Source organism: Polypterus senegalus, chromosome 15 (genome assembly GCF_016835505.1).
Source record: "Polypterus senegalus isolate Bchr_013 chromosome 15, ASM1683550v1, whole genome shotgun sequence".
NCBI lineage: Eukaryota > Metazoa > Chordata > Cladistia > Polypteriformes > Polypteridae > Polypterus > Polypterus senegalus.
In genome coordinates, this window is record NC_053168.1 from 108,815,912 (window position 1) to 108,836,822 (window position 20,911).

A 20,911-nucleotide genomic window follows, 5' to 3' on the forward strand; every position below is an offset into this window, starting at 1 on the left:
TCCCCGTGTCTGCGTGGGTTTCCTCCGGGCGCCGGTTTCCTCCCACAGTCCAAAAACATGCAGGTTAGGTGGATTGGCTATTCTAAATTGGTCCTAGTGTGTGTGTGTGTGTGTCCTGCGGTGGGTTGGCACCCTGCCCAGGATTGGTTCCTGCCTTCTGCGCTGGGATTGGGGATCCAGCAGACCCCCGTGGCCCTGTGTTCAGATTCAGCGGGTTGGAAAATGGATGGATAAATGAATATTTTTATTTAAATGAACCAAGGGAACTTGATGGAGATTTGTCCTTCAATTTCCAACTTATACATTTCACCTTAGTTACACCTTACCTTGGATAAATTGAAATCTGCTGCAAGGACTGTTTCAATAGTTTCAAGTGACAGGTTTGTAATTTCTCTGAGTTGGATTTTGAGCTCACTTGAATTCCTAATGCACGACTCTATATTCAAATCTGAAAGTGAAAAGTAAAATGTAAAAAATACATAATCACAAAAGGATACTGTAAGCAGCACGGAGCTCCCAAAGACAACCTGCTCTACCGAGTTGATTACTGTTAATGAATTCACAAAATCTCCTCTTTCTTTTTATTCGAATAACGATACAAAGATGAATCTGTCTGTTTAGAGCACGTTGTGCATTTATGAAGCTCTGCTTACTGGATATGCCATATATTCCTCTTTCTTTGTGTTTCTTGTTGCCTTTCTTCATTGGACATTCCAACCCTGATGTAGATGCTGAACAACATGACACATGGATGTACACCTCAAAATGTGTTATCTTACACCAGCCACTTGCTTTTGTTCATCAGACATTCCCAACCTCTTGTGGATGCAGGATGACATTACACCCCTGCACTTGCATGGACACATTACAGACAGACAGATGTACCTTTTATCACTTTATATATAGAGAGATATGTATTTCATGGGCGGCACCGTCTTCCCTGCGTGGAGTTTGCATGTTCTCCCCGTGTCTGCCTGGGTTTCCTCCGGGCGCTCTGGTTTCCTCCCACAGTCCAAAGACATGCCGGTTAGGTGGATTGGCGATTCTGAATTGGCCCTAGTGTGTGCTTGGTGTGTGGGTGTGTTTGTGTGTGTCCTATGGTGGGTTGGCACCCTGCCCAGGATTGGTTCCTGCCTTGTGCCCTGTGTTGGCTGGAATTGGCTCCCGTGACCCTGTGTTCAGATTCAGCAGGTTGGAGAATGGATGGATGGATGTATTTCATTACCTATAACAGTCTATAAAAAGTTAATTTTCCTCTGGAACAAATAAAGTTCTATCTATCTATCTATCTTAATATATTTTTGTATATCATGATTCAAGAGATTGATGAAGTGTTCACCGTATACCTGACATGACTACTACATTTTTAATTCCACTGAATTTAGGAGCCTCCTCCCAGCTTCATCTCATATTAGCTAAGATCCCACTCTAGATGGGGCACCTGTCCATTGCTTGGCACATACAGAGACACAATACTCATTCATTCTGGGCCAATTCAGAGTCATCAAGCAACTTAACATAACTGCCTTTGGGATGAGAGAGGGAAATGGAGAATCAAGAAAAAAAATACAAAACATATACAAGGAGAACATTTAAGCCTCACATAGACAGCATTTGGGCCAGGATTGAAATCCTGCCCCTTGGAGCTGGTAGGCAGAACAATGCCACTCTAGCAATCTAAGTGCCATTGTCCTACTTTTAATGGAGCTGGATTATAAGGTTAAATCATTGCCACCTCAGTGTCCATCACTGACTTGTTAACTCTAAATCACTAGTCCCAGCTGTAGAAATAAGGGAACCATTCTACTATCTTTTCCAGCCTTCCATGATCCCTTACCATGCCAGTGACCCAGTAGGTTATGCAGATGCTTGACTTTTTCGCAAGAGTGACAGAAAAGGCTGGAAAGGATATCAGCACATGCCTACCACCAGACCTCCTGACTGACAGGCAGGGCCACATCCTGGGGAAGCTAAGACCAGATAACCAGGTACAAAGTGAGTCCAGGGAAGTAACTTAGGTGGCCAGTACTCTTCATTGATTCACTAAAGAGCACACAGTTCCAAGAGGAACATCTGACATTGTGCTGTTACTGTAGGAAAATGGGCAGTTCGGGGGCTGCCTTATAAACCTGGCCCTTCAAGGGTGATACAGGCTCTTAAAGGACCACTATAGAAAGTACTTGACTAGATTCCTTGCAGCAAAAAGATTACAGCTTCTGTCCCCAGAAGTGACCCAGGGATGGCATTTAAAGCCACCTCATTCCCAAAACAGTTTTAAATCTGAAGTCAGGAGGAGAGTTGGTGTTGAAGGCTTAACTGCCAAAAATGTACGAGGCAAGGTTAAAAAAGGACTGTGTGTGAGGAGAAACAACTAAGGATTAAAGAAGGGAGTATTTTTTTTTGAGGTGGGCAAGTGGAGGTGCCTCTTTGTATGATAGACAATGAGGTACGGTAAGGGCCAGATGAGATGCAGATCTGCTGATTTTATCCTGTGGCTTGGCCATATCTTCCTTTTGCATTCCTTTTTTGTTAATAAACTAGTCATTTTTGTTTATTTTTGGCTGTTAACTGCTGACAAGAGAGCCCCTTCTTTCATTACTTATTGATAGTGGTGAAGGTCATCCATACAAAATGTTTAACTTACCCGTGACATTTTTAAACATGTTGAATACTTGCACAAGAGGGCTTTGAGGGAAGGATTCCAAAAGGATTAGGGAAATTCTGAAAATGAAAAGAACATAGCAGTTAATTACAAATTTTCACAGTCCTTGTGAAGTGAACATTCTGTAGGATGGTGATGAGCTATCAAGAGATATGTACATATTGTATATCAGCATGTGGGTCCACAGTAAGCAAAAATCTCTTATTTAACATTGAGCGAAATAGTCACATTGGAAGGATCTCAGAGACAATGGTCCAGTTGACTATGAGGGTGTATAATACCGTATTCACATGCTGACTACCAACACCAAAATGAAAGTAAACCAGGCCTGTGTGCTCAGCATGCTCCTTTATGGTAGTGAAACGTGGGCAATGCACGCCTAATAAGAACAACGCCTGAACACACTCCACCTGCGCCGTCACAGAAGATTTCTTGGCATCACGTGGCAAGACCATACCCCAACCTCTGCTGTGCTCAGGCACATTCACTGAATGGTAGATGCTGTATGTGGAACTGGCAGTGGGCTCCAGAACTGTTGGAACACCAACCTTATGTTACAAAGACATATGCAACTGTGAAATGAAGGCATGCAACATCAATACAACAACATGGAGACCACTGTATCAGACTGTAGTAAATGAATGGGTGCAGGCCATTAGTGCAGGCATTATGAGGATTAAAGGAGAAGCAGATACCAAAAGGTCATCCAAATAACGAAAACAACTTAATCTCACTTTCATCTGTGTGATATGCAAAAAGGTCTGCCATTACACACTCATAGTAAGCTCAACATCGGACTAATCAAACCGCAATGCACTTAGTGTATAGCAAGGCTATTCAATTAAAAATTCAGTTGGGCCAGATTTTCAAACCAAGAAATTTAGCTGGGGCAGGACATTTTTAGCGTCCGGTAAGCAGCAGGTAATAACAAATTTTAAATCAGCACAAATGAGTGTATTTATTCATTGTTTCATTTTTAAATTTGGTTACCATAAAAATAATAAAAACAATTATAACTGAACAGAATCTGAGGTACCCCTCCTTGAACTGCCACCTTATTGTGGTGCAGGGGTTTGCGTGTCCCAGTGATCCTAGGAGCTTTGTTGTTCAGGGCTTTATGCCCCTGGTAGGACCACCCAACTGGTTCAGGTGAGGGATGAGATAAAGAGCGGTTCAGCAAACCTCCTATGAAGAATAAAAAATTTGGAAGGCATTTTCCCTCACCCGAACACAGGTCACCGGGGCCCCCCTCAGGAGCCAGGCCTGGAGATGGGGTTCGATGGCGAGCACCTGGTGGCCAGGCCTGTACTCATGGGGCTCGGCCGGGCACAGCACGAAGAAGCAACATGGGTCCCCCTTCCCATGGGCTCACCACCTATGGGAGGAGCCAAGGAGGTCGAGTGCAGTGTGAGTTGGGAGGTGGCTGAAGGCGGGGACCTTGGCGGTCCGATCCTCAGCTACAGAAGCTGGCTCTTTTGGGACATGAAATGTCACCTCTCTGAAGGGGAAAGAGCCTAAGCTAGTGCACAAGGTCGAAAGGATCCAGCTAGATATAGTTGGGCACACCTCAACGCACAGCTTGGACTCTAGAACCAATATCCTTGAGAGGGGCTGGACTCTCTACAACTCTGGAGTTGCCCCTGGTGAGAGGCACCGAGCAGGTGTGGGCATACTAATTTCCCCCCAACTTGGAGCCTGTTCATTGGGGTTTACCCCGGTGGACAAGAGCATAGCCTCCCTCCACCTTCAGGTGGGGGGATAGGTCCTAACTGTTGTTTGTGCGTATGCGCTGAACAGCAGTTTGAAGTACCCACTCATTTTGGAGTTCCTGGAAGGGCTGCTAGAAGGCATACATTCTTAGGACTCCCTCGTTCTGCTGGGAGACTTCAATGTTCACGTGGGCAATGACAGTGAGACCTGGAAGGGCATGATTGGGAGGAATGAATCTCTAACCCCCCCCCCCACCCCCCCGATCTGGACCCATAAGATACACCATGTTCAAGCATAGGGGTGTTCATATATGCACTTGGCACCATGGTCCTCAGCCAGAAAAGGGTGGATTGTCCTCTCAGGGTTGGGAGTGAGATCCTGCCCCAAATGGAGGAGTATCTCGGGATCTTGTTCACGTGTGAGGGAAGAATGGAGTGTGAGATCGACAGTGCGGCGTCTGCAGTGATGAAGGCTCTGCATTGGTCTGTCCTGGTGAAAAAGGAGCTGAAGCGTATACAAGCGGCTGAAATGAGTTTCCTCCTCATGGTGTCTGGGCTTTCCCTTAAAGATAGGGAGAGAAGCTCAGTCATCCAGGAGGGGCTCAGAGTAGAGCTGCTGCTCCTCCGCATCGAGAGGAGTCAAATGAGGTGGCTCGGGCATCTGATCAGGATGCTTCCTAGACGTCTCCCTGGTGAGGTGTTCCGGGCATGTCTAACTGGGAGGAGGCCTCGAGGAAGAACCAGGACACTCTGGAGGGACTATGTCACTCAGCTGGCCTGGGAACGCCTTGGGATTCCCCCAGAAGAGCTAGAAGAAGTGGCCGGGGAGAGGGAAGTCTGGGTATCTCTGCTCAAGCTGCTGCCCCCGTGACCCGACCTCGGATAAGCGGAAGAGGATGGATGGATGGATGGACGGATAGAATCTGAGGTAGTAGCAATATTTTGTTCCACTTCTAAAATAATAAAAAATAAACATTTTGCTCACATCTGACCACAGCACATCTTAAAATCAAAAACAGTGCATAGTATTAGCAATAACATTCATTTATTTTTCTGAAATTGAATAAATATTTTGGTCATATATGACCCAGGCACATTACAAAGTGCATTTAACAGAATAAAAGCAAACTATCAATGCTATCAGAGCTATCAGTGCACAAACCCATAACAAGTGATAACAGTAACAAAGACACATGAATACAATGTTGTAGCGTGTGGCTGGGGCCCTTGCCCAGCTGGGATGCCTCAACATTAGAAGGACCGGGGGAACAATCGTGTCCAGAACCTTCCCTGCCCTGGAGTGCCAGGTGGCAGTCCCCCTGGGTTGCAGCAGTGCCTCAGACTCCCACAGGGGCTCCATGGGAGTTGGAGTTGCATACAGCCCTGTTGGGATCTGTGGGCGCCACCAAGGGATGCTGCAGGTGTCCCACGCTTGTCTGTGTCGGGTTGAGACGGCAGTGCCAGCCTGGTTATCCACAAACGTCTAGTGCACAGGTGTATACAGCAGAGACCAAGAGTCCGAGTGCCACATGTTTTGTTTATTTGGTGAAAAAACAACGTTTAAAATTTGAAATTGATGAATCATCAAGTATAACTCTTTGCAGGGAGGACCCAGGATGTGAACCCATGATCTGCTTATTATGAGGCAATGGAGCTACCTTTACACTACTGCATAATATTGTGCTTGACACTTTAAAATTACAAACACAGAATTTCCCAAATCAAAGAATTTTAACCACAGGTTAACAACACGCTCTACATTCTACAAAAAAGTTATTTAGTCCTGCAAAGCAATCAGTGTTAATTTGACTCAGTTTTAAAGAAAATTCCAAAGTTTTTGCATATTTTCATCAAAAGCAGTCTTCCTAATTTATTCTTTGCTTTGAGTGTCAATGGCTTATTGTTGTCCTCATAAAAGTCATGACTCCACAGGATCTAAGCGTGTGAGTGGAGGGCCAACCAATTGTATGAAGAGAAGTACAGAGGCTCTCATTGGAGTGACTATTAGATTAATCTGCCAAAACCCACATTTGCACACCAGTTGATGAAACTGGAATACAACTAAGACTCAACACAGAGTTGATTGTAGAATTATGTACAGTAACATGTAGTCGATGCCACAACCAGCTGTTGCAACCGAGGTGCTGCACATACCTCCAAAAAATCACTGTATCATAGACTACTACCACCACTTCTAGGCACACAACAATGTGCTGCATTGTGGGTTGAATGTTGCTGGACTAAGTGGCAGGTTGTATTCATGGTCTTTTACTACTGTAGGAATTTATGTAGGAATTTCTGAAGGCTCACAAATTGTGTTTTCTTGGTTTTCTCTGCGTTTTTGGTGGGACCATGTGCTGGGCCACTCAGAGGTTGTTTCTCGGCTGTATTTAAATAGGCCAGGTCTAAAGCCTTTTGAGACAGAAGGATGCCTATGGAGCATATGTGTGTATTATTGTTATGTCAGCAAGCTAACAAGAACGTTAGGTAAGCACCAGGAGGACAGAAAACAGAGACAGAAAAAGGCAAAAAACCAGGAGATCAAAAGACACAATCATCAAGTCAATGCCTATGACAAAAATCAAAGTCAAAAAACATTTGCCAAAAGGTCAGTAACACAAAAAAATCAAATGAGTAAAGATTAAGGGAAAGGATGTAGAAAGCAGTTTTGAATATGAAACTCGCATACAGAAGTGACTATTAGCTGATCTTTTATCCTGGCACATCAATTAATGGCAGGTCACGACCTCTGAGGACACACCCCAATTCCAAAGAAAAGGCGTAATGGATGCGTTTCCCAGTTGCCCTGTTCATTTACTCTCCAAAGTTGGCAGAAGAAGAATAGCTTCACATAGATCCAAGGCATACGTTTAAAATAATGGCTATACATTTGTTAAAATTTGGTGTTGACATTGCATATATGTTGATGCAATACATCTTTACCTTTCAGTTTGTTGTTGCAATTTTTCAAGTGAAATTTGACATTCACAGTTGTCCAGAGGAAGGCTGTCCAAACCGTACAAAAATTGGTCAAGGCTTCTTAATAAATTCAGTGTTGAGTGAACAAGAGTCTCACAGGTCACTTCTTGTGGTTTTGAGAAAACTGCCAGGGAGTTCTACAAAAAAAAAAGAATAAATAAATACATTAATTAAAAATAATCAATGAACGGAATCATTTTAAAGTAATTTTCATTAAACATACAGCATAAGAAATAAACAAGTATACAGAACAACTATTCATTTTAAACATTTGAAATTTGAGGTTTAGTATGAGTAACTTGTTTGAGATGCTTTTTAGCATTCATTCTTCACTCTCAGAAGAAATGCTCAGTTCCTGATGGCAGCTTCGCCATCTATTTAACAGAAAAAAAACATTTCAATATCAGGAGAGTAGTCTTACATGACAACCCCTTTTGTTCATTTTGTTTTAGACAGAAAAGGTCAACTGTAGCCCACTGTGCTGAGGACAATCTGTTAAATCCCCCTCCTCCCCAATATTAAAAGCTGCTGATTCATCTAAATCAGATTTGCCACACAGCGTTTCTTAACCCACTCCTGCATGTCTTTCTGGAGACTTTAGGGGTCTTGAAATCACCATTCAATTCAATAGTTATGTCATTCTCATTTTTTTCTTGACCCCCTGCAGCTGCACTGTCCTTGCTTTCAGCATTACTATTCATGTCTCGACTTATATCCTTACTATCTCTAGTACTTTGACTATTTTCATTTTAAACCAACACACCATCAGTCATCCACACTGTCCTTCCTTTTGTGATTCAGATGGTCCATTTTCTCACATACTGTTAGCTTACTTTCTACCACAGGATCATCAACCTCAGTATCCACATTTCATAGGTTCAGAGGAAACAAAGATCCACACCCATCTATTCAGAACTTCAGTGCATTATCAGTCTCTTCATTTACTTTCTTTGGTATCATTAAAACAGACACAACACCAGTGTTGTGCATGAAATAGTTCAAAAGAGCGCATTCATTGAACAAGCTAATTTTTCTAAGAACGGTAGACTTAACATAACATATTTGCAAGTGAAGGACTTGAATGTGAGCTAGTTCAGTTTCATGTGGGATTCTGGATCTGGTTTAGGTCCAGATTAAACGTTTTGCCTTACCCTGTAATGTTGGGGTGGAGCCGAATCTGAATGCGGTGTTCATATAAGCACAAATAGTGGATGTTAACAAATATTTATTTTGTACGAATTTATTGCCATTTGTTTGTATTCTGAAAAAAATAACGTAAGATCAAATAGGCTCTGTCTGTGTCTGCCTGCTTGTGATTAAGCTGCACCCCTGACACGAGCACGCGTTGAAGCTCCGCTTTCGCTTTTAGGAAAACATTGTACTTCACGAGACCACTTCATATTTTTCCCTGTTTGATGCAATATGTAACCAGTAGCGTAGTGAGTGAGTTCACCTACACACTGGTTCCACGGTCAACATTTGTGTCACGTGGTTGGGAATAGAGCGGTAATTTATATTCATACTTGCATCTATTTAATTTTGTTTTTGACCGTTAGGATATTAACATATATGGTTATACGTGTTTGTTGCTGTGTATTTAAATAAAAAAGTCTTCATAATTATTGTGTTTTATTCAAGAACACTGTAATAGCCTAATATAAGGCATGCAAAATTGAAAAAAGTAAATTCATGGGTCATTTTTTTCTCAACTCCTTAAAAAATACAAAATGAACTGAACATCTGAACTAGTTCAAAATTGAAATGGTGAACTATGAACGTGAATGTATTCATTTTAATCTGTGTGAACTGAACTTTGAGCAAGTTCTTGTGAGGTGTGAACTTGCACAACACTGCACAACATGATTCAACTAAAGGGGCTTTACACCCAATCTGTATTCTTTTCATTAAAGAGCCTACCTGATCAGTGCTAGAAGTGGAAGTGGCGGTACTCTGTTTAATTGGAGTTTTGCTCCTCCTCACCTTTCGGTATTACTTTTACATGTAGGTAGAAGTAGGATTACCTGATACACTAACATTCGATCAAAGAATGTGAGTTCAGGGTCAGTCCCCATTGAAAATTTGACACCGGTTCTGTGTACGCTAAGAACTTTTGCTGGTACTCTAAGTAGAAATTGAAAGAGGAGAGTACCCAATTTAAGCACTGCTGGCTATACCTTGAAAGCTCTTTTCCCATACATTATACATTATTATCATTTTAATAAGTGTAGCGATTGGCCGTACATGAGTCAAACTACCTTTAATAACTACTCCATTTTCTATTAACTGATTCAGGGGTTTAGTTGAAGCTACAAACACTATAGCTGCACTGCTCGCTCTCAAAGCGGGACTACTATGTGTGCACCTGCTTATATGATCAAACACTAAAACATTCCTCTAAAGAATAAGATAACTCAGATGTCAGGTTTACTCAATGTCGCCTTGTAAGTTTCTGAAATTTAACATTCTGAGGAAAAGAGCAGCCCCCCTAGAGGAGGCCATTCTGACTACACTCAGTGCACACTATTCAACAAAAAAGCAACTTTAAAGTGACCTAAACACAGGAAGAAAATACAGTAAACAGGGGCAACCATTCAAATGCTCTCACTCCTCTTGAAAAACTCTAACAAGTCAGCAAACTCGTGAGAAAGAAAGAAAGAAAGAAAGAAAGAAAGAAAGAAAGAAAGAAAGAAAGAAAGAAAGAAAGAAAGAAAGAAAGAAAGAAAGAAAGAAAGAAAGAAAGGCTTTTTTTCAATTTTTGACAGCCAGAATTCCTGGCAGCACTGGGCACTATCTACAATGCAGAAACAAATTATTAAAAGGAAAAGACACATTTCATGACCATGTGGTATAGCGGGTCCGTGGCTCTAAACAAATGGCCAGTTTTTTTTAAATAAATAATCGCCGGAAGGAGTGTGGTAGTGTGGCTGTAGCAGTTCCCAGATGCGATACGGGCATGGCCGTTTCCACACTGAAGTGCACAGGTGCGGGATCACCCATGTCCACAATGGAATGCCGAGAACTGTTAATCGCCACACCTGTGCCACATCCCCATATAAATAGGAGGAGCACAAGTGCGGATGGGGGAAAAAAAGAAACAGAAAGATAGAGAGAGAGAGAGACACACATATACATACACACACACACACACACACAGAGACACATGAAGGCAGGAAGCCGTAGGAGCCAGTGTGAAAGCAAGTGAGCAAGCAGGCTCGCTAGTGGATGTAGGCAGCTAGTAGGAGAGCCCAGAAGGAATATTTGGCTCGGGAGCAGAAAGAAACGGGTTGCTCCAGCTGAGCAGTTTTGAGGAGCTGGAGTAACCAGCAGAAGTATAGACGGCTTGTCGCGTAAGTCCAAGAAGACAGTGGGAGTCGAGGAAGTTTGGATGGAAGAGCCCCAGTGTGCACGCCCTGGTCGCTGGGGACACAAGTCTTGATCCGGCGGAGGAGCTGTATGGAGCCAGGGGACGGAAGGCTACTGGACCATGAAGACAGTCAGCTGTAGCTGCAGGTAGGGTGAATCCTCTGTTGCAGGGCCCATATGGGAGAAACAGGGGAGCCACCAGTTGTATGAAGAAGGCCCTGGGTTTTTAAAAGGGGACTGTTTCCAGCCTGTTTTTAACCTTGTTTAAATGGGAATATTTATTTTTGATTTGTTTAACCTCCACTTTTATCACCTTGTTTTTATGGGTTATTTATTAACTTTGAGGCACTGCACTATGGACACTGTTTGATTTTTGCTTTTAATAAAAGCACTTGTACCTTTTGCAACATCCCCTTTGCTCAGTTTGATTTGTCTCCATCTGCCAGTTCATACAGTTACATTACCGATGGTGTTGGGTTCAAGTGCTCTCGAATCTATAAGAGGGAGAATGAAGCTGGACCTGCACCATCATAGGCCAATCTACTGGTCAATAAAACATGAATGGTTTTGGGGTTGGGTGGCACGGTGGCGCAGTGTTAGCACTGCTGCCTCGTAGTTAGGAGACCCGAGTTCATTTTCCAGGTCCACCCTGTGTGGAGTTCGCATGTTCTCCGCGTGTCTGCGTGGGTTTCCTCCGGGCGCTCCGGTTTCCTCCCACAGTCCATAGACATGCCAGTTAGGTGGACTGGCGATTCTGAATTGGCCCTAGTGTGTGCTTGGTGTGTTTGTGTGTGTCCTGCAGTGGGTTGGCACCCTGCCCAGGATTGGTTCCTGCCTTGTGCCCTGTGTTGCCTGGGATTGGCTCCAGCAGACCCCCGTGACCCTGTGTTTGGATTCATCGGGTCGGAAAATGGATGGTTGGATGGATGGTTTTGGGGTACGGGAAGAAACACACACAGAAACAAGGTGAGAATCTAAAAACTCCTCACAGATGGTGGCTGAGTTGCCGTTTGCACTCATGTTTCTGGAACTGTAATGCTGCAAAGCTAACCATTGTCCAGGAAATGTGGCATTGTGTCTGATAATGATTATCTAGATGGAGCACCGTTTTTGCAAAATTGCAGCGTAAAAGCTCAGATAAGGCATTTTACTTGGCTGTAATGATTAAGAAAAATGTAAAGGAAAACAAAGAAAGTGCAGATTGGCATAGTAAAAAAGAAGTGATGAGTAATGATCTTTAAAAGGCTTTTCAAAATGAATATTTGTCATTACCTACCTTATAGATGTCACTTGCTAAATCAATAAATTCTAAAGCTGAGTAAATAAGTTGGCTTGCAGAACTATTGCTGCAGATTGAAATGGTACATAAAATGTCCTCAAAGACTTTGCTTCTCCCTAAAAAAAAACGTAGACAAGCAGTATTGTATTTCAACATATTGTACCTCTTCTGGCTGTTAAGAAAGAAGCAGAAGCAAGTCAGCACACCTCCTGCCTCCACCCCACCCCACACTGTTTCATTTTCTAGGTCCTGTATGTCCAGTGGCGAGAAAGGCAGCGGACATGCACATTCAAGGATATGGTTCTGTATTTAACCCAAAGCTATCAGTATGACTCAAAATATTATGTGGATTCAGAAAGTATTCCGAACCCTTCACTTTCTGCACACTTTATTGTGTTGTAGATTTAATTTGAAATGGATACATTTGCTATTTTTGACCTTTGATCTACACTTAATAACCCATAATGCCAAACTGAAAACATGTTTTCAGGAAGGTTTGCAAATTTATTAATTAAAACCCGAAATCTCTCATTCATATAAGTATTCAGACCCTTTGCTGTGGCACTCCAGATTGTGCTCAGGTGCACAATTGTGTTTTATTTCTCCTTGAGATGTATGATTGGAGTCCACCACTAGAAAACTGAATTGATTGGACATCATTTAGAAAGACACACACACCTCTGTATATGAGGTCCCACAATTCACACTGCATGTCAGGGCAAAAAGCAAGCCATGAGGTTCAACCAAACATCTACAGACAGCCATGATCAAATTGTGGTGAGGCATAGATCAGGACAAGTGGATAAAACCATGTGTCAAGATTTGTGTGTTACAAAGAGAACAGTGGCCTCAAAACATGTGAACTGGACATCTGATCAAACTGTATAGGGAGTTGACCAAGAATGTAATTATCACTCAAACAGAGTTATAGATGTCCATCCATCCATTATCCAACCCACTATATCCTAAATACAGGGTCACGGGGGTTTGCTGGAGCCAATTCCAGCCAACACAGGGCATAAGGCAGGAAACAAACCCCAGGCAGGGCATGCACACACAAGGGACAATTTAGGATTGCCAATGCCAAGGAAACAAAAGTACCCTGAGGAAACCTACGGGGAGAACATGCAAACTCCACACAGGGAGGACCCGGGAAGCGAACCCGGGTCTCCTAACTGTGAAGCAGCAGCGCGATTGCGATTGCGATTCATCAATCAGGCATTTATGGTAGAGTGGCTGGACAGAAGTCACTTTTGACTAAAAGGCATACTGTACAACAGCCTGCTTGGACTCTCAAATCTTAAAGATTCTGTGGTGTCATGAGACAAAAACTGAATTCTTTGGGCAGAACTGCAACCATTATGTCTGGCAAAGACCAGGCACTGCTCATTAGCTGCCTAATACCACCATTACAGTGAAACATGATGGAGGCAGCATAAAGCTATGGGGTGGTTCTCAGTGGCAGGATTTGAGGGAAGGATGAATACAGCCAAATACAGAGAGGTCTTTGAAGAAAACCTACTCCATAGTGCACAGAACATCAAATTGGAGCAACAATTCACCTTTCAGAAAGACAATGACCCAAAGCATACAGCCAAGACAATGCTGGACTGGATCAGGATATGTCTGTGACTCTCCTTGAGTGGCTTAAAAGCCATAGAACATTGTCAGAGAGACCTGAAGATGGCAGTTTACTGAGGCTTCCCCATCCAGTCTAACAGAGCTTGAGAAGATCTGCCAGGAAGAATGGGATAAACTGACCAAATCCAGATGTGCAAACGGGTAGGGATTTAGAATTGAAGCTGTAATTGCTACCAAAGGGGTTGCTACAAAGTACTGAATTAAAGGGCTGAATACTTATATAAATAAGCGATTTTAGTTTTTTTTTTTTTGCTTTTAACAAATTTGCAAACCTTTCTGAAAACATGTTTTCACTTTGTCATCATGGGTTATTGACTGTGGAGCGATGGGCAAAAATGGCAAATTTATCCATTTAAAAATAAATCTTGAATACAATAAAGTGTGCAGAAAGTGAAGGGGTCTGAAAGCTTTCTGAATCCACTGTACAGTATATACTTCACAACAATTTACTTAACATGGTGCTTTCTATAAAAAGGTGCTGTATAAAATAGATTACTTAAGAATGTATACAGCTAATGTAAACCATCTTGCAGACAGAGACAGCATACAGAAGAGCAACAATTACTTGAAACACTGTTTATTGTTACCTGTCATGTCATCTAACAGTTGAGTAAAGGTCATCTGAAGTATCTGCAACTGATTCATTTCCACTGTTTGAACATCATTGAAAACGTGTTTGCATATTTTAATGCTGCATGACAAAAAAAGTCTGATTAATCAACTACTCATTCATAATTTTGTCCCTTTATCTCACGTTACTACATATAGGTTTATCAAAGATTATCACAGCCACAGCAGGCATCTTAAATGATACATGTATGCATTGCACATCATTCAATTTAATGTATTTTTTATTTTGCATACTTCCCAGTTCTCAGTGTGATAGCAGTGTGAATGTGGGATGTGTACATGTGCCCTATGGTGTCATCATGTCCCATCTTGGTAACAGCCCTGCTACGTGCTCACTGCTGCTGGGATAGGCTATGGCTCTCTGTATCTTTATAATGAACTAAATTAATTTAATAAATAAATGGATAGACTCTTCCAAGTAGATCGACTCAGGCTACAATGCAACAAAGAAATTATTCTTCAGTTTGTCAACTCTGCTGTCAGATTATCTACATTGCATTCTACACATTGGGCTTTGCCTCAACAAACCAAAACCCTCCAATCCACTAAAATGGAACTACAATTCTGTGTTTACAAAAACGTAAAGCTGCCCAACAGTGAGTGGACTTCATTGAGTGATATTTTACCTAGGCATTATCACGCATGTGTGTTGGAGGAACTCCTCATGTGCTCAAAGTAGGTATGTGATAACCCCTCCAGGGCGAGGAGGCAGGGCCATCTTAATGCATGGGCACACTGGACAGTTGCCCAGGAGCTCCACAAGCATATGGGCCCCATGTTAATCTATGTATGTTGTGACTTGCTGTGTGGTTGTGTAGGTAGGGGCCACAGTGCACTGTTTTGCCCGGGGGCCTATAATGCTGTTAAGACAGCCCTGCGAGAGGAGGCACTGTTGTTAATGTTCTCTTCTCCTTCTCTCCCTGAAGCTCAGTGAAAACGCCCAGTGAGGACCTTTAGCCCATTGCTTCTGGTGTTTACACTGTATAGAAACCCATCCGGATAGAAAGAGGCATCATTCCTCATGAAAGCGAACCAATGGACGGAGCTCCCAAGAACGACCCACTGATTTCTTAAAGAGCTGAGAGTTGTTTCTATTGTATTGCCCAAGAGGCTGTATTCTTTTCCGCCTGTGGGCATCAATTCTTCTTAAATGGGACGACCTGGATGGTGTCTCAAATTGTCAGAGTTGCTTTGCCCGCCAATTCACACCTGGCCACAGCATATTTTTTCTTTTTAATCTGCTGCCTAGAAATATCAGCATTCTCTACACATCATAATTTTACAGACGATATGAAGATTTTAGTGGCTAAGGCTTATATGTTATCAATACTGAACTAAACCCAACAGAAAATTGCATATCCTTTCACTTGCGGTCTTTGTTCAAGGTAAGAAAATATTTGGGAAAACTGGGATATTGTATTAAGTATTCTTTAAATCACTGAAGTAATAATGTATGTATAAACAGGTGGCATAATCTAAAGTTTAGGTGGCAGTTTAGGAAAAAGAGAATGAAAATTTGTTGGGTGTTTTTATTTATTTATTTATCAGGTTGTAAAGATTTTGCAGGACTGGATTGGGCTGGACAACCAGAATCTCATTGAGTGGTGTTACATTGATCAAATTCAATGTTGTCTGTCTTTGTGCTTCTGCTGTAGAAAGTTGTGCCAATATGAGCCCAATCAGGCACATGAAGAGATTATCCAAACTCTACCTAGAGGGCACTGCAATCTTTATTAAATTCAGGCTTTATTATTCCTAGAAAAAGCCTTTGGCCTTAGGTGTTTCCCGTATAATATAATCCCTTGATGTAAGGAAACTGTCTATTATATTAGGATGTATCAACTCTTTGATGTGTCAATATTGTATTCAAAGAGTCCCTCTCACAGCTTCAGGAATAAGACAGCAATCAAATTCTCACTGTTTAATGTACAAATATAGATGACAACCTGTTTATTTACCCAAACTGCTTCTCTACGAAATGGTCTCTTTCGGGATAGGCATTTTGGGTCTGATCGGACAGTACATCAAGACATTGTATTGCTGGCTACCAAAATGCTTTGTAAATAAATTAGGTCCAAATGGGTGTTGTAATCTTTTCTTTTAAATAATCTGAAAGATCCCTTATTTACTGGGAATTCCTCACCACTGAGCCACCACAAGACTATTTGGGCTACGTTTTTAACTGTAAGATATTGTAAAATTCTGTTAAAAAGGCATGCATTTATTGTAGTCTACTAAATCATGCAATTGTCTATTATTATCAAGTTTATATTTTAATGTGACTCATTCTCAGAAACATTTAATAAAAAAATCTGATGACTGACTCTTTAATGTTTAAAATATTCCAGCTTTCAAATCACTTTAGCTAAGCTCCCGAACACACCTGAATACTGTGAAATGTACATTTTCTAACTTGTTACTGACTGTGAAGCACCTACCTTTTGATAAAATTATTAACAAAAGGTGCTACCGTATATAAAAATATTATTATTATTACAATTTGATGAAGCGAGCAAATGGAAATCACTCTTAAAAGTTGTTAGTGGTGTGGCAGATGGCCAGGACTATTACCTAGGACACCGTCTGAGTTGAAGGACTGAGGGAGAGACCGTGTTTGGGACATTATCTTCCATGGGATACTAGATGGCTGCCTGCCTGGGTAGCTACAGCACCACCGATTCCCGCAGGGTCTTTTAGTTTAGAGCAGCCCTTTTGAGTTCCGTGGGTGCCGCCATGGGGTGCTGTAGGTACATCTGGATCCTCAGAGGAATCTCTTCTGCCACACCCGGAAGTGCAGCCAGAAGAAGGTCAAGAAACACCTAGCACTATAAAAGGAGCTGCCTCACCACCAATTGGGAAGCTAGAGCCAGAGACGTAAGGCTTGCGGGAGAGGAGTGGAGGCGGCAGCAGTATATAGACAAAGAGGGAAAAGGGCTGACTTTATTGTTGTAGCTGATTGTTGATTGTGCATGGTGCTGTAAAGGGCAGAAGAAGGAATACCGGTAAATGTGTGAGTCTGGAACTTGTGTGTCTTCTGTCTGTCTGAGGACCGGCTGATTATGTATAATGGTATATTCACTATAAAATCAAAAATGAAATTTTTCAATATAATTAACAATTTCAAATTTTTTTAGTGAAATGGGATGACATCTTAAGCAGTCATGTCATTAAAATGTATCAGATTGAGAGAAAGATATGAGGCAGAGGGCCATGGGAACAGCTGCATTATGTAATCTTTATATATAATATGCTACCGTGGCTGTTCATTTGTCTGTCCAGGATTTTAAATCACCTGTAGCTCATAAACCGTTTGACCTATTGACCTAAAATTTGGTACACATATATTACATGATGTCTACTATCCACTTTCAGGGCGATGATTGACCACCACTTTTATTTATCTTTTTATTTTTATTTCATTGTAGAATCAACTCTCGGCAGCAGCCAGCACTACCACCTTCGCCGTTACTTCACCTACCTTCTTATATGTTAAATCATTCTTGAGGCAGATTGAAGCGTTAAGTACCAGGTTAAGTGAAAAATTAAAGAAAACACACTAAGTAATTGCAACACAAACACTGACTTAATCAGTTTTAACACGAAAAGATGGCGACAAAAGAAGAGAAGAAGTGAGCCACTAATGTGGAGAAAAGAAGAGCTGCTCAGGAAGCAGTAAGCGCATCAACCTCTGAGCAAACAAATGCTAAATGTACAGAGAAAGAGTATGAAAACTATAAATGCTCAAGTCAAGTGTATTCACTGCAAATTATCGTGCAGTGTGCCGTTACTCGGGGTTAATAATGTAATGAATGAAACATGTTTAAGTTGTATAACAATTTATTGTACCAAATAAAATGTGTGAGTTATGGAATATTACAATGAGTCCATCCATTGATTCATCTATGTTGGCATCCTACTAAATCTTTTTCTTAGGTAGCACAGAGCTGAAGCCTATCTTAGCAGCATTTGGGTTTCTTAATCATTGCTTGGCAAACGTACGTCATTGCAGAATAAACAGAAAAAGTAAAGTGTGGTGCAATTTGTGGGTCCTGTTGTGTTTTGTTATTATTTTTTTTTTCTTTGGTTGGTCCAGGGGTATTTTTGTTCCACCAGATCTACTGTAAAACAGATGGAAGGTAAAGGAGAATGGAAATAGAAAAAATACTTTGAGATGACCTAAACCTATTTTGATGTTAAGACTGTATCTACAGAGCTGCATGATGGACAATCAGTTGGCTCAGCTGCTTCCTACTATTCCATCAAATTAAGGTTGGAATTATATTATAGCAGTGGATTTCGGAAAGCTAATCATTTCAATCAGTTATAAAGTGCAGCTTGAGCTAGAAAAATAAATCCTGTGACCTGCATACAAAGCCAAGTGATAAGCAGTTAGTTACCTTGTGGTGCTGAGAGTCTCTTCAGAGGGCTCTTCATCCAAGAGGAAAAGCTGCATGGTGATCTCTAAAATGTCATAAAGGTATTCTTCTGCAAAGAAAGAACCACTCATGGAGCCATAGAGAATTTCAAATTCCTTCACCAGTTCCAGTGTAGTGTTTTTCAACTGGCTAATGTTAATCAGACTGATATTTTCTGTCTTAGTAGCTTCAATCAGCAAATCTACTAGAGACTGAATGGAATTGATTGCCTCAGTTGTGTTGCTATCCAGAACTTCATTTAAAGGCTTGTTGACCTCTAAGACTGTAGATTGGATTATTTCTTCTAACACAAAGGAAAGCACTTCATACATTTCATGGCTGTACTCGACAGGTAGAAATGATGGAGTCTCCTTGGACACCGCTGAGAGATTGTATATAACTTCGGCCAACTCAACAACAGTTGAAGTCAGTTGCATTAACTCCTCTATATCGCTGATGTCCGGTAGAAGATGTATTGTGCTTGCAAATTTTTTAAAGTTCCCTAACAAAGTGCTGATGTCGGAATGGCTATCCCGATCTTCCATTTGAATGTTCAATTGCTGCTTCCCAAGCTGTTTTGAAAATATCATAGTGTCATTTTCCAGGAACTTTTCACCATGCAAGGGGAAAAATGTCCCCACACTTTGAATATTTGCTACTGATGCATTTTTCATAGCTTCCAAAATATCATATGTATTATTCGGATTTTCCTTCACACTCTTTAGCTGTAATTTTTTTAGCATCATGACCAGTACTTTAATATTGCCATATGGTGAAAGAGTCACTAGAGATTCTGGCATCATTTCAGCTTGAAGGAGGTGGAGAAAATCTTGATTGTCTGTGATTTTTAATTCTGTGCTGCACAAATATTTACTAATATGTCTTAGATGAGACTGTGATAATATCACATCTTCTTCTGCTGTTAAATTATATGCCGGATTAAAAAAAGCAAATTGGCAGATGCTTGAACAATTTTTGCCTACATCATTTATATTCAGTGTTTTGTTAAGAGAAAGAAACATATTTTCAGCATCCTCATTGGATAACAACATGATTGCAGCAAATAACAGCTTACATTCTTTTTGTAAAGTGTTATTTTTAGGATCAATGTGGACTTCATAGTTATCTCCTAGAAGACTGGCTTTGTAAAGCAAATCAATTATGTCATCCGAAAAGCACACTTGTTCACTGTTTCTGAAAACCAGAAGGCACGCGCCTGAGGAAGCATTTTCCAGCCTTTCCATTAAAAGCTTATGAGCTAAAGTTAAAGCCTGATGTTTTAGAAGAAGGTTTCCACTACTCAATACTTTCATAAGTAAATGTGAATTAGCCAGAGGAGTGGAAATATTATGCGTCCAAAGAGATTCTGTGTTATTGAGATGGAATTCAGAGGCGTTTGACAGACACCTTGAAATTAGCAAAACATAATTGTGGACGTCATTAGTTTCCAGTTTATATTCAGCTTGAATAAAACACTCCTGAATGGAAAGCAATCGTCTTTTCTGCAGTTGTTTGGTGTATTTAATATTCTCCTTTATGTCTTCGGTAAGTAAAAATAATTGTAGATCCAGTTCAGGCTTTGCAGTTGTTATATTATTTCCAAAAACATACTCTTCAAGTATATTTTGAAATATATTTTCAAAGGCTAAATACTTTCCCGGTGTCTCATACTTTATCATTTTAGCATTTACTGTATAATTCAGCAACCTATTTAAAACTTCAAAGAGTTCTTTCAGATTTGCATTACTGCCATCTAAATCTAGTAGCTTTATTGCCTTTGCTAATTTTCTCATGATATCTGTTTCTTCCTCATTAGATGTTATAGGCAATACATCATATTTTTCAGTAAGCACGCCTTGTGAGAAATCAGAAGACAAAGAGTGCATCAAGTCAAAGTCTTTTCCAAACTTGTTTAATATTGTTGCAGACATTTGTTTACAAAGAAATTCAGAGGTCTCCTCTTGTCCCTGTGTAAGGGTTTGTAAGAAAAGGCTCGAAACCTCATGAAGTCGTTGTAACTCTCCAGAATCCAGGTCAAAAGCTTTACAAATTTGCTGCAAAAATGAAACATGTTTAAGAAGAAGCTGAACAAAGCATGAAGTATTATAGATGAGGTCTTTGAAAAGATAGCCATCTAAGCAGTTTGTTGCCATATTTGGGAATTCTAGAGGACGAGCATTGTTTGAAGAATATTGTGCAGTTCCGTTAACTAAACAACTCGGTAAGTCCTGCC

General features: G+C 41.1%; 1 protein-coding gene across 1 annotated transcript in view; it reads right to left on the reverse strand.

The window, feature by feature from the left end:
• LOC120515514 (ATP-binding cassette sub-family A member 13-like) overlaps window positions 1–19,922 on the reverse strand; it is a 449,137-nt gene extending 429,215 nt beyond the window's left edge. The window contains exons 1-6 of the mRNA XM_039736576.1: window positions 18,661–19,922; window positions 14,221–14,324; window positions 11,990–12,108; window positions 7,315–7,487; window positions 2,645–2,721; window positions 327–448 (exon numbers count right to left, since the gene is read on the reverse strand). Coding sequence (XP_039592510.1) covers window positions 327–448; window positions 2,645–2,721; window positions 7,315–7,487; window positions 11,990–12,108; window positions 14,221–14,324; window positions 18,661–19,922 — 1,857 coding nt within the window. The remainder of the gene's footprint in view (window positions 1–326; window positions 449–2,644; window positions 2,722–7,314; window positions 7,488–11,989; window positions 12,109–14,220; window positions 14,325–18,660) is intronic.
• Between the last annotated feature and the right edge of the window lie 989 nt (window positions 19,923–20,911).